The following is a 12,428-nucleotide window of genomic DNA, read 5'->3' as shown; positions in this document are numbered from 1 at the left end:
CAGCAGGAATCGCATACAAAAAAATCTGATGGGCCAGTTGTACTGAAGTTGATCAGTGGATCAACCTCGGTACAACTAGCCTGCCCATTGATGGAACAAACCTCGGCCAGTTCCTGCCGAACCGGCTGAGATTCAATCCATCTATGGCCAGTTTTAGTTTTTCATTTTTCGGCTAAGAAAATTTTTCAGCAAGTACAGAAAGTTGTGGCCAGAAATGCAGTAGTCTTGTCACTTCATGTGAGCGGAACTGAAAGCACAAACAATGTTCTGTTTCGTCAGCAAACTACTGTTATCCTTCTCTCCCATGTAATGTAGATGAAGATATGTTTGGTGTCCTGCCTGGGTAGGTGCCATGGTCCCTCTATATAAAAAGGTAGTGAGGTGAACATAGCCACCTTATGTCAGCTGTGTTTGCAGAATCCCGAAGTTAAAGTAAAGGAAAGGTCTTGAATTAATGTAGCCACCTCATCTATGGGCTAGTAAGCTGCAGTATTACATTTTTGTTTTTGGCTTTAGATATGCTTTTCCACACCTCAATAGTTATTTAACAATGGCTGACCATGCAAGTTGCTATTTTAAAGCCCAAGTTTAGTCAAAACACTTTATTTAAAATATGTACAGGGGACAGTACTTATATTCAGTGTGAAGTGTCCCTTGTTCTGCTGACTGGTCTGTTAGTTGAAATCTAAAATTTTCCCAAAGGTGAATATATCCTTTAATTATTGACCCTGTCACTGTACAAACTGTTTTTAAGCAAGTCTTGCCTATAAAAGAGTGCAACTACTCTTCTTTCTTGCTACCTTTACCACTGATTTTTGAGAAATCTACTGTTGCTCACTCATACTTCTTGAAATATGCATCTCCAGGGTCACTCATAACTTTTTCTACTTTCTTCCCTCTGGCCTTCAAATCCCTAATGCAGGTGTACCTCGTTTTATGAATTTAATGCATTCTCCGGGACGTTTCGTATTGCAAAAAAGTTGTAAACCGAAACGCAGTTTCCCATAGGAATGCATTGAAAACCAATTAATCCATTCCAGAGGTCAGAAAAAAGTTTAAAAAAAAGTTTGTTGTTTTTTTTTCTTCACTATAGCTCAGAGAATCAGCCGTCACTTTCCCCCAGCTAACAAAGTTTCCTTTTAGTTTATTTCCCTGAATTAAAAGAAACAATGTTTCCTTTTTTAGTTTATTTCCCGAGATAAAAGAAACAAAAGTATCCTTTAGCTTTGGGGAAAGTGACAGCTAATTCTGTGAGCTATAGTGAAGAAAAAAAAAGCGGGCAATTGCATTTAAAAATCGGCACTGACATACACTTCGTTTTGCAAAAAAAAAATTGTAAATCAATGGATTTTTCTTCATAAACCGAAAATTATGTTAACCAAAGTGTTCATAAACCAAGGTACACTTGTATATTGTGTAATGGGTGGCGGTCAGAGGGAAGCATTAGTGAAAGCTTAGGGGGACTGAGAAGATAAACTCTCCCAGAAGATTGTCCGCATTGGAGCAGAGTTTGATGATGTGGACATCAGGATTGCAGAGTCTGTACGGTCATCTTTTGCGGGTATGGGTTGTTTGAACATTTTTTGTAGAGTAACAGGCTCTTATTGATAGCTCCCTTAGAAAGATGAGCTTCTGATTTTTAAGTCTAATCTTTTTGACAAATGTTCCCAGTCCTTTAAACCTCTCCTCACATTTAGCAGGGCTTAGAAACAAATGTGGTGTGTGATGGGATTTTGTACAGGATAAGAGTTTTCTCTTTTTCTTGATTGCTTTCAGAGTTCTTGCAAGTAAACTAGCTGTTTTGTCCTTTTTTCTTTTTTCTTTTTTTTTCTTTGTATCGTTTTTGGTCTGCTTCTTTTAATTCTAATTTGCTGTTTTCTTGTGGCATGAACTTTTAAACATAACTTGCTAATTAATCTTTTGTTCAATAATTGCAGGTTTAAAAAGCCCGTATTTTTAAAATTCTGTTTATGCAAATGAAAGTTTTCTGTACCTGTCAAAGATTTAATACTTTACTGCTGCCCAATTGTGTGAGTTCCAAAAAGGATTCCATACCGAATGTGTTAATTTTTCTAGTGATTTTTGCCTTATAAAGACTACCTCCACCTGAAAGTGTAATTACATTTTGATTGTAGGATGACTGGTTAAAGTGGAACTCTGGTCAAACATTTTGCCACAAAAACCTGCGCTGTAAAGGCACTGCTGTCTTATGTTGTAATTCACCTCTTCAATCTCTACCTAAAATCATTGGGGGTAAGCTTTTTTTTTTAGCAGGTGACAGGGAGTAAACGTGCCCACTTAATTTGTACTGGTCAATCTACAAAGTCACGTCCCAACCTATGCATTGTTTGGACATACCTTCCCTTTCTAGACTTCACAGAAGCTGATTTTCTAAATGCACCCCTTGCTTGGAGCGTGATGCAACATGTCTTGGGTGATAGAATGTGAGCAGTCACTCCTGGTGTCACAGAACATGACTTAGAACAGCTACTATCATGTAAGATTAGAATAGAGTCTGCAGTCATTACAAAAACCTAAATAAAGTTATTAAAGCACATTTTTTTTTTCTTGAGGTACTTAGGTTTGCTAGGCCAAAGTTCCACTTTAATTAAATATATTAGATTGGAATGTCATCAGTGTACTGCGACATCTTTCATACATGAGGTCAACTTCTGTGAAATTATTGCCCTTGAATAGAAGAATACTGTAAAAGTACACAGGAGATACTGACCCAAGGATTAGCTTAAAATGGAACTTCAGGCAGAGATTTAATTTTCGGGTTTAAGAAAAATAAAATAAACATTGTATGTATGTATGTATGTATATATGTATATATGTATGTATATATATATATATATATATATATATATATATATATATATATATATATATATGCGTGTGTATGTATGTACGTGTGTGTGTGTATATATATATATATATATATATATATATATATGTGTATATATATGTATGTGTGTATATATATATATATGTATATATGTGTGTGTGTATAAAATTTATTTTCTTTTCATATTCTCAAATGAAGGATATTCCACGTCAGGATCTACTTTAACCCCTTCAAGCCGATATAACACAAATATATGCGGCCTCACATAACTGTTTTTTTTTTTCCCCCCGTGGGGCCGCATATTTGCGTACCTGTCTTTATGCTGGGAGTGCACCGCACAGTGCTCTCCCAGCACAAAGACTGGAGTGTCGTTCAGAGTCCCAGGTCCCGTTCGAACCATCGGGACCCGGGACTCCTGATTCTGGGTCACATGATCGCTGTGGTAGCCTCTGATTGGCTATCAGTGATCAGTCACTGTGAAGCCCGCCCCCTTGTTTTTTTTTTCTTTTCTTTTTTTCCTCTATGAATGGAGGAGAAAGGTACATTGTATCTTTTTCTCCTGGCAGAGGCAAAAAAGACTGTACTAGTAAAAAAAAAAAAGAGAAATTTAAATATTAAAAAATAAAGAAAAGCACCTAGATCAAGGTTTGATCTAGTTCAGTGCCAGGGTTAGTGTTTGGGTCAGGGTCAAACGTCAGGATTGATTAATTTTTTTTTTTTTACATTTGTGTCCGTGTTTTTAGGTTTAAAAAAAAAAAAAGAAAGCACACAATTGTTTCTGGGCTGTAGTACAGCTACAAGCAACATACACATATATGAATGAAAATTTATTTTGGGTTGTTCTTTGGTGGTAGGTTATGGTAGTAACCAGAAACACACAGCTAAATTAAAAAATTTTTTTTTTTTTACTATTTTGGGCCAGATTTCCTTTGATAGTAGAAAAAAAAAATCAGGAGATATCCATTACCATTTACCACCAAATGAAAGTCCAATTTGTCCTGAAAAAAAACAAGGTATAATTCATCTGGATGTACAAAGTAGTTGTGATATGTACGGTTTTACTAACGCATGTCAACGTTGTAAAATTTTACTTGGGCTTTAAGATTTGTTTTACCCTTAGGCGTGAAGGGGTTAAATCAAATTTATTGCAAATTGCTATGATGGTGGCTTTATAATCAGTGATGAATTTTACTTACTTCAGTAATTGAAGCTACGCTGCTGTACTTGTATTATATACGATTGTGCATTGACTTATTTATACAGTAATCTGAGTGATTCATATACTCTTGATAAAATTGGAAAACAAATTTAAATGTTTACACAAACTGGTATAATAGCCAGTAAAACAACCTGTTATGCCAAAACTGTCTAAATAGTCTATGAAAGGAAATTGCGCACAAACTTCAAGTTGAACTCTAGGCAGGTAAAATAAATGCCATAAGTGAAGCTTAGACATTTCTTTGCTTCCTATAATCCATTGCACAGTAGTACTTAGAGTGTCAGCAGTGTCACTCAGAAAGGTTTGATGCTTTTTACACTGCTATCAGTCTAACACAAGGAACATGCTTACACTATATCCTTTTAGCCACCCACCTGTCTCTGCAGCATAGCAGGGGTGTATGAATCACAAAAAGGCTGTTCACATGTATTTTAGGTGTATCATTTGAGTTGGGAGGAAACTGCAAAGAAATGAAAAGTGAGTGGTAGACACAACCATATTTTGAGTACCCTTTAAAAAAAATTAAAAAAATCTCCTTTCTCTCGTGCGCTCCCTCTTTTGCTTGCGCACTCCTTTCTCATTCACTTTCTGCTTTACTAGGGACTGACCTCATGTTTGTGCCTGTCAGCTCCCATTCTGTTCTCGAAGCAGACTGCCTCAATGACTTGCAAGGGTGGTGTTATTGCACAAGAGACTGGTAATTAAAGGAATTTAGCCACAAAGTTAGGCCCCAGTAACCCGGTAAGTTTTGGCGAAGGAATAGGGGAGGCTGTTGCTTTTTCGGCTAATAAAGGCAACATCGTGTTGTGATGCCTTTTAGACAGGACTTAAGGACATGTTAAGCAGCCTCCCTTTTTAAAGTGAAGTTCAGACAGTCTGGGTAAAATCTAAGAAATGTTTCTTTAGAGGTTTGGAAGTTGTATTGCTATAGATAAATATAAAAGATGATATAAATGATACACTTTTGCTGTTCGTTTCCAGAGTGACAGGATATTTTGCCTATGACTTTGTTAAAATATCTCATCTTCTTCTTATTTTTCTCTTTTCTGTGTCCTTTCTTTCTGTATCACCTTCCTTCCCTTTCTGTCTTTCCTGTTTTTTTCCATTTTGCAGTTCCTGGATTTCCCTACCCCACAGCTGCAGCAGCTGCAACTACAGCAGCTGCCTTTCGAGGGGCACATTTGAGGGGTCGAGGAAGGACGGTATATGGTGCAGTGCGGGCAGTGCCGCCTACTGCTATACCAACCTACCCTGGGTAAGTAGAAGGCATACAGAGCATAGGAATCTAATCGTCAAGAAAATGGGAAGGAATTATTCATTATAGTGGACATTAGCTGTATAGCCAGAAACACTTAAAACATAAATGAATGTTACTCAATAGATGTGAATAAAATCTAGATTTGTAAAGGCTTATGTAGTTTATTGCAGCAGTTCATAATTGTCGATTATTTAAGACACACAATTTTTTTAATTTTTTTAATTTTTTTTTAAGAATTCTTTAATATGCTAAGGCGCACCCACAAACACCCACGCACATGTGCACATTTATATAATGTATGTGACCTAAATGTATATTTACCATAGATTAGTTGCATACAACCAAGTACTAACTCAAGCCACATTTTTTTCAGTGTGAATAGAGTGGGAAAGAGTCATATTTCTGTGTTTTTTGTTTTTTTTTTTGGTTTTTTTTTTTCTGTCTGTAAACCTAGGCTGGCCATACATTATACAATTTTCTTCAGTTTCCTTTAGATTCACCTTAAACAATGTAGTGCAAGGGCCTTCCTGATTGCATACAAATTTAAAGTGTTTAGGTTTGACCTCCTATTGTATGGTTTTGGTAAATATAAAGAAAAATTGTATGATGTATGGCCAGCCTTAAGTAGATTCTCTCACTTTCTTTCCATGTGACACCATGACAAGAAATGGGATTTTCAAGTAGACAGGAAGCCACAGACCACATGAATACTTTGTTCTAATACTTTGTTTTTAAAAAAAATTTCTGTTACGGTCTGTGTTTCTGTTGGAGAATGTCTGACAGGAAGCAAAGGGAAGTTTTCTGTATTGCAGGCACAGACTGAAAAAATCTGACCTGACAGAAGCTCTCACCCTTCCCCACTCTATCCAAAACAAAATAAGATTTGACCAAAGTTGGGCTTTAAAATACATTTGTGTAGTTATTGTAGCAAGGTGAAAGCATAGAAAGGGAAGATTTTATATAATTTCAATGTAGAAATTAGTATTTTTTTACCTTTTTTGAAAGTATTTTCCTATTAGATTTTTTTTTATCCAAGTGTAGTTTTAATTTTTCCTTTTCAGAGGGTATTGTAAAATATTATCCCTCTGATGCTGAATTTGGTCACCAAATATCCTTAAATCAGATATGTTTACTGAGTGGATAAAATAGTTTAGGGAAGGGCCCAGATGGAGAAAATTGAGGGGCAAGGCTGGTTTGTGGGAGCGGGGAGGAGGCTGTTTGAGCTTGTCAGTAACTGCACTTGTGTGTTTTTGTGTGACCAGTCATAGCTGACACGCATGAAATTTGGCCTCATACATAACTGGGTGAGCAAACTTGCGGGATGTATGAATAACCATGGGAAATTTGGTCTCATTTTAATTGCGTCCATTTCCAGTTTACAAATCCTTGATAGACAGTTATGATATAGAATAAACCAAAGAAGTAACCCAAAAGCTGTAACTGTTTTGCAAGGTTTTACAATATATGTAAACTTATTTATTTGGATAAAATGCAAGTGTGTGTGTATCTACCATTATAAAGGACTCTGACATGCAGTTTTCATTCGGTCTGAGAAACTTGTTGATCCATACCTGTTGCTGATGGTGTTGGAGCTCTGCTTAACTATCGTGTTTCTTGGCACATGCAATGGGTCCCGTGGAATACGTTATTGACAAATGCACTAGTATGTGGTGGTGGTTTCTTAAAAACAAAAAAAAAAACCTCAGAGCTTAAGCCTACTGATGTCAGAGTAAATTTCTTTCTTATCCATTGTATTCTGATTTACAAAACCCAGTGTTGAAAATAATGTAATCGGAAATGGGGAATACATTACACTATTGAAAGTCAGTGGAGATAATGGAATTCACCAAATCTGACCTGATAATATACTATTCTAACATGATACCTGCAAAAAGTAAAGCACTCTAGTGTTGACCGATTGGGGAGAAGCAGAAAAGAAAGGAACTGAATGAAAATATGAAATTACCCATTCCTACTCCAAACAAATTTTAGTAATTGACGCTGTGGAACACCTTTTTCAAATTGGCAGTTAAAGGGTTTCTAAACTAAAGAAAAGTTTCCATCTAAAGTGTGACTGGCCTCATACAAGTTCCAGAGCAGTAAACACCCCTTTTATAGTTTGAATCCGTTCCTAGGCTAGCATTTTAGCAAATAGCACCCTTTTGGTAGCTGGGTGCATACAAGAAGATAAGGAAGGTACCAATGACCATAGTCCACACTGCTTATAGTAATCTTACCACAGTGGTATCCCTTCATTGTGTCAATCCATGCCAAGTTAAGAAATACTGTTTTGATGGCCTAACATTTTAATGAGCTAACACTACACTCTGCAGCTTGGTAAAACTTTAAAAAGATGGGAAGAATACTGAAGACTTTTTCACTTCTGTCTTGTTTTTCATATTGCAGAATGCATTTTGTAAAACCTTGCAATACAGCTGCTTGAAAGAAGTTAAGCCATTGGTTAAATGCTTTTTTTTGATGTTGTTACTATATTAAATCTGCAGTCAAGAACAGTGTAATTTCACTTTAAGTGGGGTAATGCAATGATCATCTTGCTGTACAAAAATGTCTAGAATTTAGCTGAGGATGTTGATAATTGTAGCTAGTGAGGGGAGTAAGAGGATATTCATACATCTCTCTTGCCTGCTTATGATTTTTATGGCATGGTGCATGCAGCTGCTGTTAATAACCGGAATGTGTTTTTTTTTTTTTGTTTGTTTTTTATTATCATTTTATCCCCCCCCCCTTCCTGGTGTGATTCTATAGTGTGCTATATCAGGATGGATTTTATGGCACAGAATTATATGTAAGTATGCAATGAAGACCTTAAAATTCAAAATATATATAAAATCCCTAATTTATATTTTAATATCAAATCAATTCTAATCCAGACCTGCTTCCCACTTCCCAATTCCTCTTTGCCCATGCAAGCCAGCCTTAATTCCCATCCATGTCACATCCGTTATTACACTCTATTATTTCTCATTAATGTGCCTTAAAATTTTTTTAATCTGTTTATATTTTTTCTCATTTGATTTTTATTTGTTTCGTTTTATAACATCAGTTGTGTTGTGTCTGGGAATGCAGGCATGCTGTTTTTAAACACACTGCTCTGGCCGCTGGAATGATAGAATTCAGGATCAAAGTGGTGTCATTGTGGTGGCAGTAGGTAGACCTTAGTTGTCATGGGGATGTTTAGTAATGCATGCAATGGTGTTGGTCGCCTCCCCGCTGCTATCATATACTCGGGCTCCAACCTAACTAACATTTATGGGGTAAGGTCAGGGTGGGGGGAGTTATGTTAATTTGTCCTGTAGGCATGGACTGAAATTTTAGTTCAGGTAAGAAAGGGATAATCTTGGTTCTTTTTTTTTTTTTTCTTTTTTAGGTCCCTAGTATTTGCAAGTGTTTTTTTATTTGTTTTTTTTTCCAGTGGGTGACCACCTACCTGTCAATCCCACAGCCCATATCTTTCCTTCCTATTTACCTACCTGCCTCTGTCTTTCTTCCCTCTCCTTTTCATGTTTGGTTCCTCTTTACATACTTGCCTTCACTTTTTTAAGCTTTGCTTTCCCCACTGTATTCCTGACTCCTACCTGGCTTCTTATTCAGGGATGAAGAGGGCTATGCAAGAAACTCAAACTATGTAAACAGCATGCTAAGACATACCGCAAAATATGGTGCACCACAGGCTGGCTTGCTCCTCCCTAGTAACTGAGAATCCAGGAGGGGCATTGAGTGACTGGGAAGAGTGGGGTAGGGATTTTTTTTGTCTAATCATTTTCTCTTCGCAGGCTTCTCATGTTGATCATTTGCATATCTTTTTGGTTTTTTTTTTTTTTTTCTTTTTTTTTTACATCTGGGGTTTCAATATTGTTTTTGTTCTGTTATAGACTAGTCTTACAGGAACCAATCTTAAACCCTAAGCTACCTCAGGTAGGCGCCCTCACATGGCCTCCTCCCCCTTATTCCAACCAATCAGAGTGCAGATTGCTGTGAAACAAGATTTAAATTACTAACCCATAATTAACACCTTGTTGGAGAAGGGAACAGAGCCCACTTTCCTGAAAAGATGCAACAGATTTGTAATGTGGATTATATGGTTGAAAGTTAAGATTTACATGATTTAAAAAAGCAAAACATGGACATCTAAGAAAACTCACAGCAAGTTTAATTGCTAACTAGGAAGGATTCAGATCTCTAGTTTCTTTGCGTTTTGTATATATAAAGTGCATAAGAGAGGGGAATATGCACATTGAATTAACATTCTAGACTAGAACATAATAAATGGAGGGAGATCTACATATCTGGTTAAAGAAAGTAAATGCTATATATATATTTTTTTTTTAGTAGTTGTCATTTGAATTGTGAGCTGTCTTAATTTTTATGTATTTAGTGAAATATAAATACTGTAAAAAAAAAAGTGTGCAAAAATTATGACCAAGGCATAAAAGGTTGGTCATCCCAAAGTTATTTTGTTAGAATTTTAGCATGGTAGGCTAGTCATCCCTTGCATTGAATATGTTTGAAATCTTGAACAGTAAAATCTTCCTGAATCTGTTCATGTCTACATGGGGTTTTTGTGTTTCTACTTTTTTGCTTGCTTTAAAAACCTCCTAGTTCTCTGTACTGTAAATAAAATCAGATGGAATTTTTCAATTAATACATTCAGTTTTAAAATCTGTCCGGTGCAGTTATGACCACTGCACTTGTACATTCCTAGGAATTTTGGATGCATCACTCACCAAACAATATAATAAAATAATTAGGGGTTTAATCTATGGCATCTATTAAAAAGTCAGTTCTAGGTAAACTGACATTTTAGAACAATATTTTGTATTCCCTTGTTAGACAATTTTAAATTGCTATTAAATTTGATGTTGCTGCTCTAATCGGTATGTAATTTTTGTAATATCAGTTTTTCTCATTTTTTTTTTTTTTTCCATCTAGACACTTTATTAACACGAGGCAATATTGTCATTAGATGTGTCTGGTAAATGGTCACTTCATTAGTAATATACCTTAAGATAGTTTAAAATGGAGTATTAAATACCAGTGGAATGTAGTTAACACAAATAGAAATATTTCTGTCACAACTTTACATTTTCTGCTGCCCTGCAAAACATACATTCAGACGAGCCTACCTACACCTACTTTTACATGCCAGTTAACCTCTGAGACCTTCCTCCTTGCCCCTACATTTCTTTACTACTGGTATTGCTATTAACCTGACTTCCTTCATTTCACTGCTGTCATGACTTTATCACCTCTATTCCAAGCATTACTGAAGTACTTGCAACCTTCCTCATATTCACAAGCAATCCATTTTGCTATTAAGGGCTTCATTACACTAATAAAACAGGATATCAATGGTTTTGGCTGCACCATGAAATACTTACTATTCTCTTAAGCCCCAGGTTAATTTAAAGGTTCATGGAGATATACAACTGAGGTTCCTTTTTGCACAGTCTGTGACCTTATAAAGTCTTTGACTGTCTGTTATCTGTAAATCACTGATATATTCCTGTAGTGCCATCCCCGAAGGAACTGCTTGGTAACTTTGGGTTCTCTGTTCTGTGCCTCTCTGACACAGCTGGTTTACTAAAAATCACTGCAATCATGGATAAATACAAAAGTGTAAAATAACTTTTAACCTGGCTGTGGGTTACTACCGATAAATACAGATACACCTGTTTAGTGGCAAATGCTCTTATTCTAATGATATGGGTTAGAATAAATGGCAAATTGGCACAAAATATATTTTATACCCCTAACTAGGATTAGAAGGGTAAGTCAGTAAATTGGCAATAAACCATATTCATAAACTTTTTGCAATATAAATAGCACTACACTATGGTAGAGTGCACTCTAAGGGATTGGCTTGGATGCAGTGTCTCTTAAGAGATACCTCTTTAACCAAAAAAAAAAAAAGACCCAAGGGCAGCAACTGTTAGGGGCAATCTTTAGTCCTGACTCTTCAGCCAGCTAAACGTTGGAGCCCATTGGCATGCATTAAGGCAGTCAAAGCCTCAGCTTTATGGAGTAACTGGAGTCCCTAATGGCTCATTCACTAACTGTGGTAACAAGTAGCGGCCACAAGGCTCTCTCACCAGACCCAGCGACACAGTAGTAGTGGTCTGACTGTTTACACAGTAAATTGGCAGATAGGGCAGGCAGATGAGCTGGGGTGTGGGTAAAAGGATCAGCTACACAAAAGCGTTCACTTTATACATGTATTGCCAAAATCGAACATTTTAAGAAAAAATTGGGTTTAAGTAAGATTTTAAAGGCGAGGAAGAATTAGTTTGTAGAGGTGTAAGGTTCACACAAATAGTGTTTTTTCAGAAATGCACTACAGTCCATTTAACGCAGTTTCCTATGGAATACGTTCACATCTATGCTTTTTTTGAGCTGCTGCGTTTTTGGAAAGGGTCAGTGACTTTTTAAAATGCAAAACGTTGCATTTTTGATTCCGTAGTCTCCAATGGAGATGCTGCAGAAATCGCATGTAATGCGGCTTTGCGCATTTTTAGATGCAGTTTGCGTTTTAAATCTACTCGGCAACAAGTTGGCCCAAAAAAAAACAAAGCTTCAAATGCATGTGAAAAAACACAGAGCGCCACAAAAAGCACTGCAAAACGAACAAAATGCATACTGCATTAGTGTAAACCAGGCCTACATTAGGTTTGCTAAAGACCTGAAATGGCTGTCTTCCCCTAAAGTGAACACGTGTACAGAGTTTGACATTAAGCCTGGGTTCACATACAGTGGGGATCGAAAGTTTGGGCACCCCAGCTAAAAATTTGTATTAATGTGCATAAAGAAGCCAAGGAAAGATGGAAAAATCTCCAAAAGGCATCATATTACAGATTAGACATTCTTATAATATGTCAACAAAAGTTAGATTTTATTTCCATCATTTACACTTTCAAAATAACAGAAAACAAAAAAATGTTGTCTGCAAACGTTTGGGCACCCTGCAGAATTTATAGCATGCACTGCCCCCTTTGCAAAGCTGAGACCTGCCAGTGTCATGGATTGTTCTCAATCATCGTCTGGGAAGACCAGGTTATGTCAATCTCAAAGGTTTTAAATGCCCAGAC

At 36.5% G+C, this 12,428-nt stretch overlaps 1 protein-coding gene across 17 annotated transcripts in view; it reads left to right on the top strand.

Moving 5' to 3' along the window:
* Window positions 1–12,428, top strand: part of RBFOX2 (RNA binding fox-1 homolog 2) — a 478,104-nt gene that overhangs the window by 426,587 nt on the left and 39,089 nt on the right. For 10 of the 17 annotated variants that reach the window (XM_089692627.1, XM_089692619.1, XM_089692625.1 and 7 more), the window contains 2 exons: window positions 5,181–5,322; window positions 9,219–9,261. In XM_089692627.1, coding sequence (XP_089548753.1) covers window positions 5,181–5,322; window positions 9,219–9,261 — 185 coding nt within the window. Of the gene's footprint in view, window positions 1–5,180; window positions 5,323–8,091; window positions 8,132–9,218; window positions 9,262–12,428 lie in introns of all 17 variants that reach the window. The other 7 variants (XM_089692629.1, XM_089692623.1, XM_089692624.1 and 4 more) reach the window with 2 other exon arrangements.

This window comes from Staurois parvus, unplaced genomic scaffold, assembly GCF_062004578.1.
Source record: "Staurois parvus isolate SC_StPar_1 unplaced genomic scaffold, SC_StPar_1.0 ptg000597l, whole genome shotgun sequence".
Lineage (NCBI taxonomy): Eukaryota > Metazoa > Chordata > Amphibia > Anura > Ranidae > Staurois > Staurois parvus.
The sequence above is the reverse complement of the archived record's forward strand: the minus strand, read 5'-3'. Positions and strand labels throughout refer to the sequence as shown.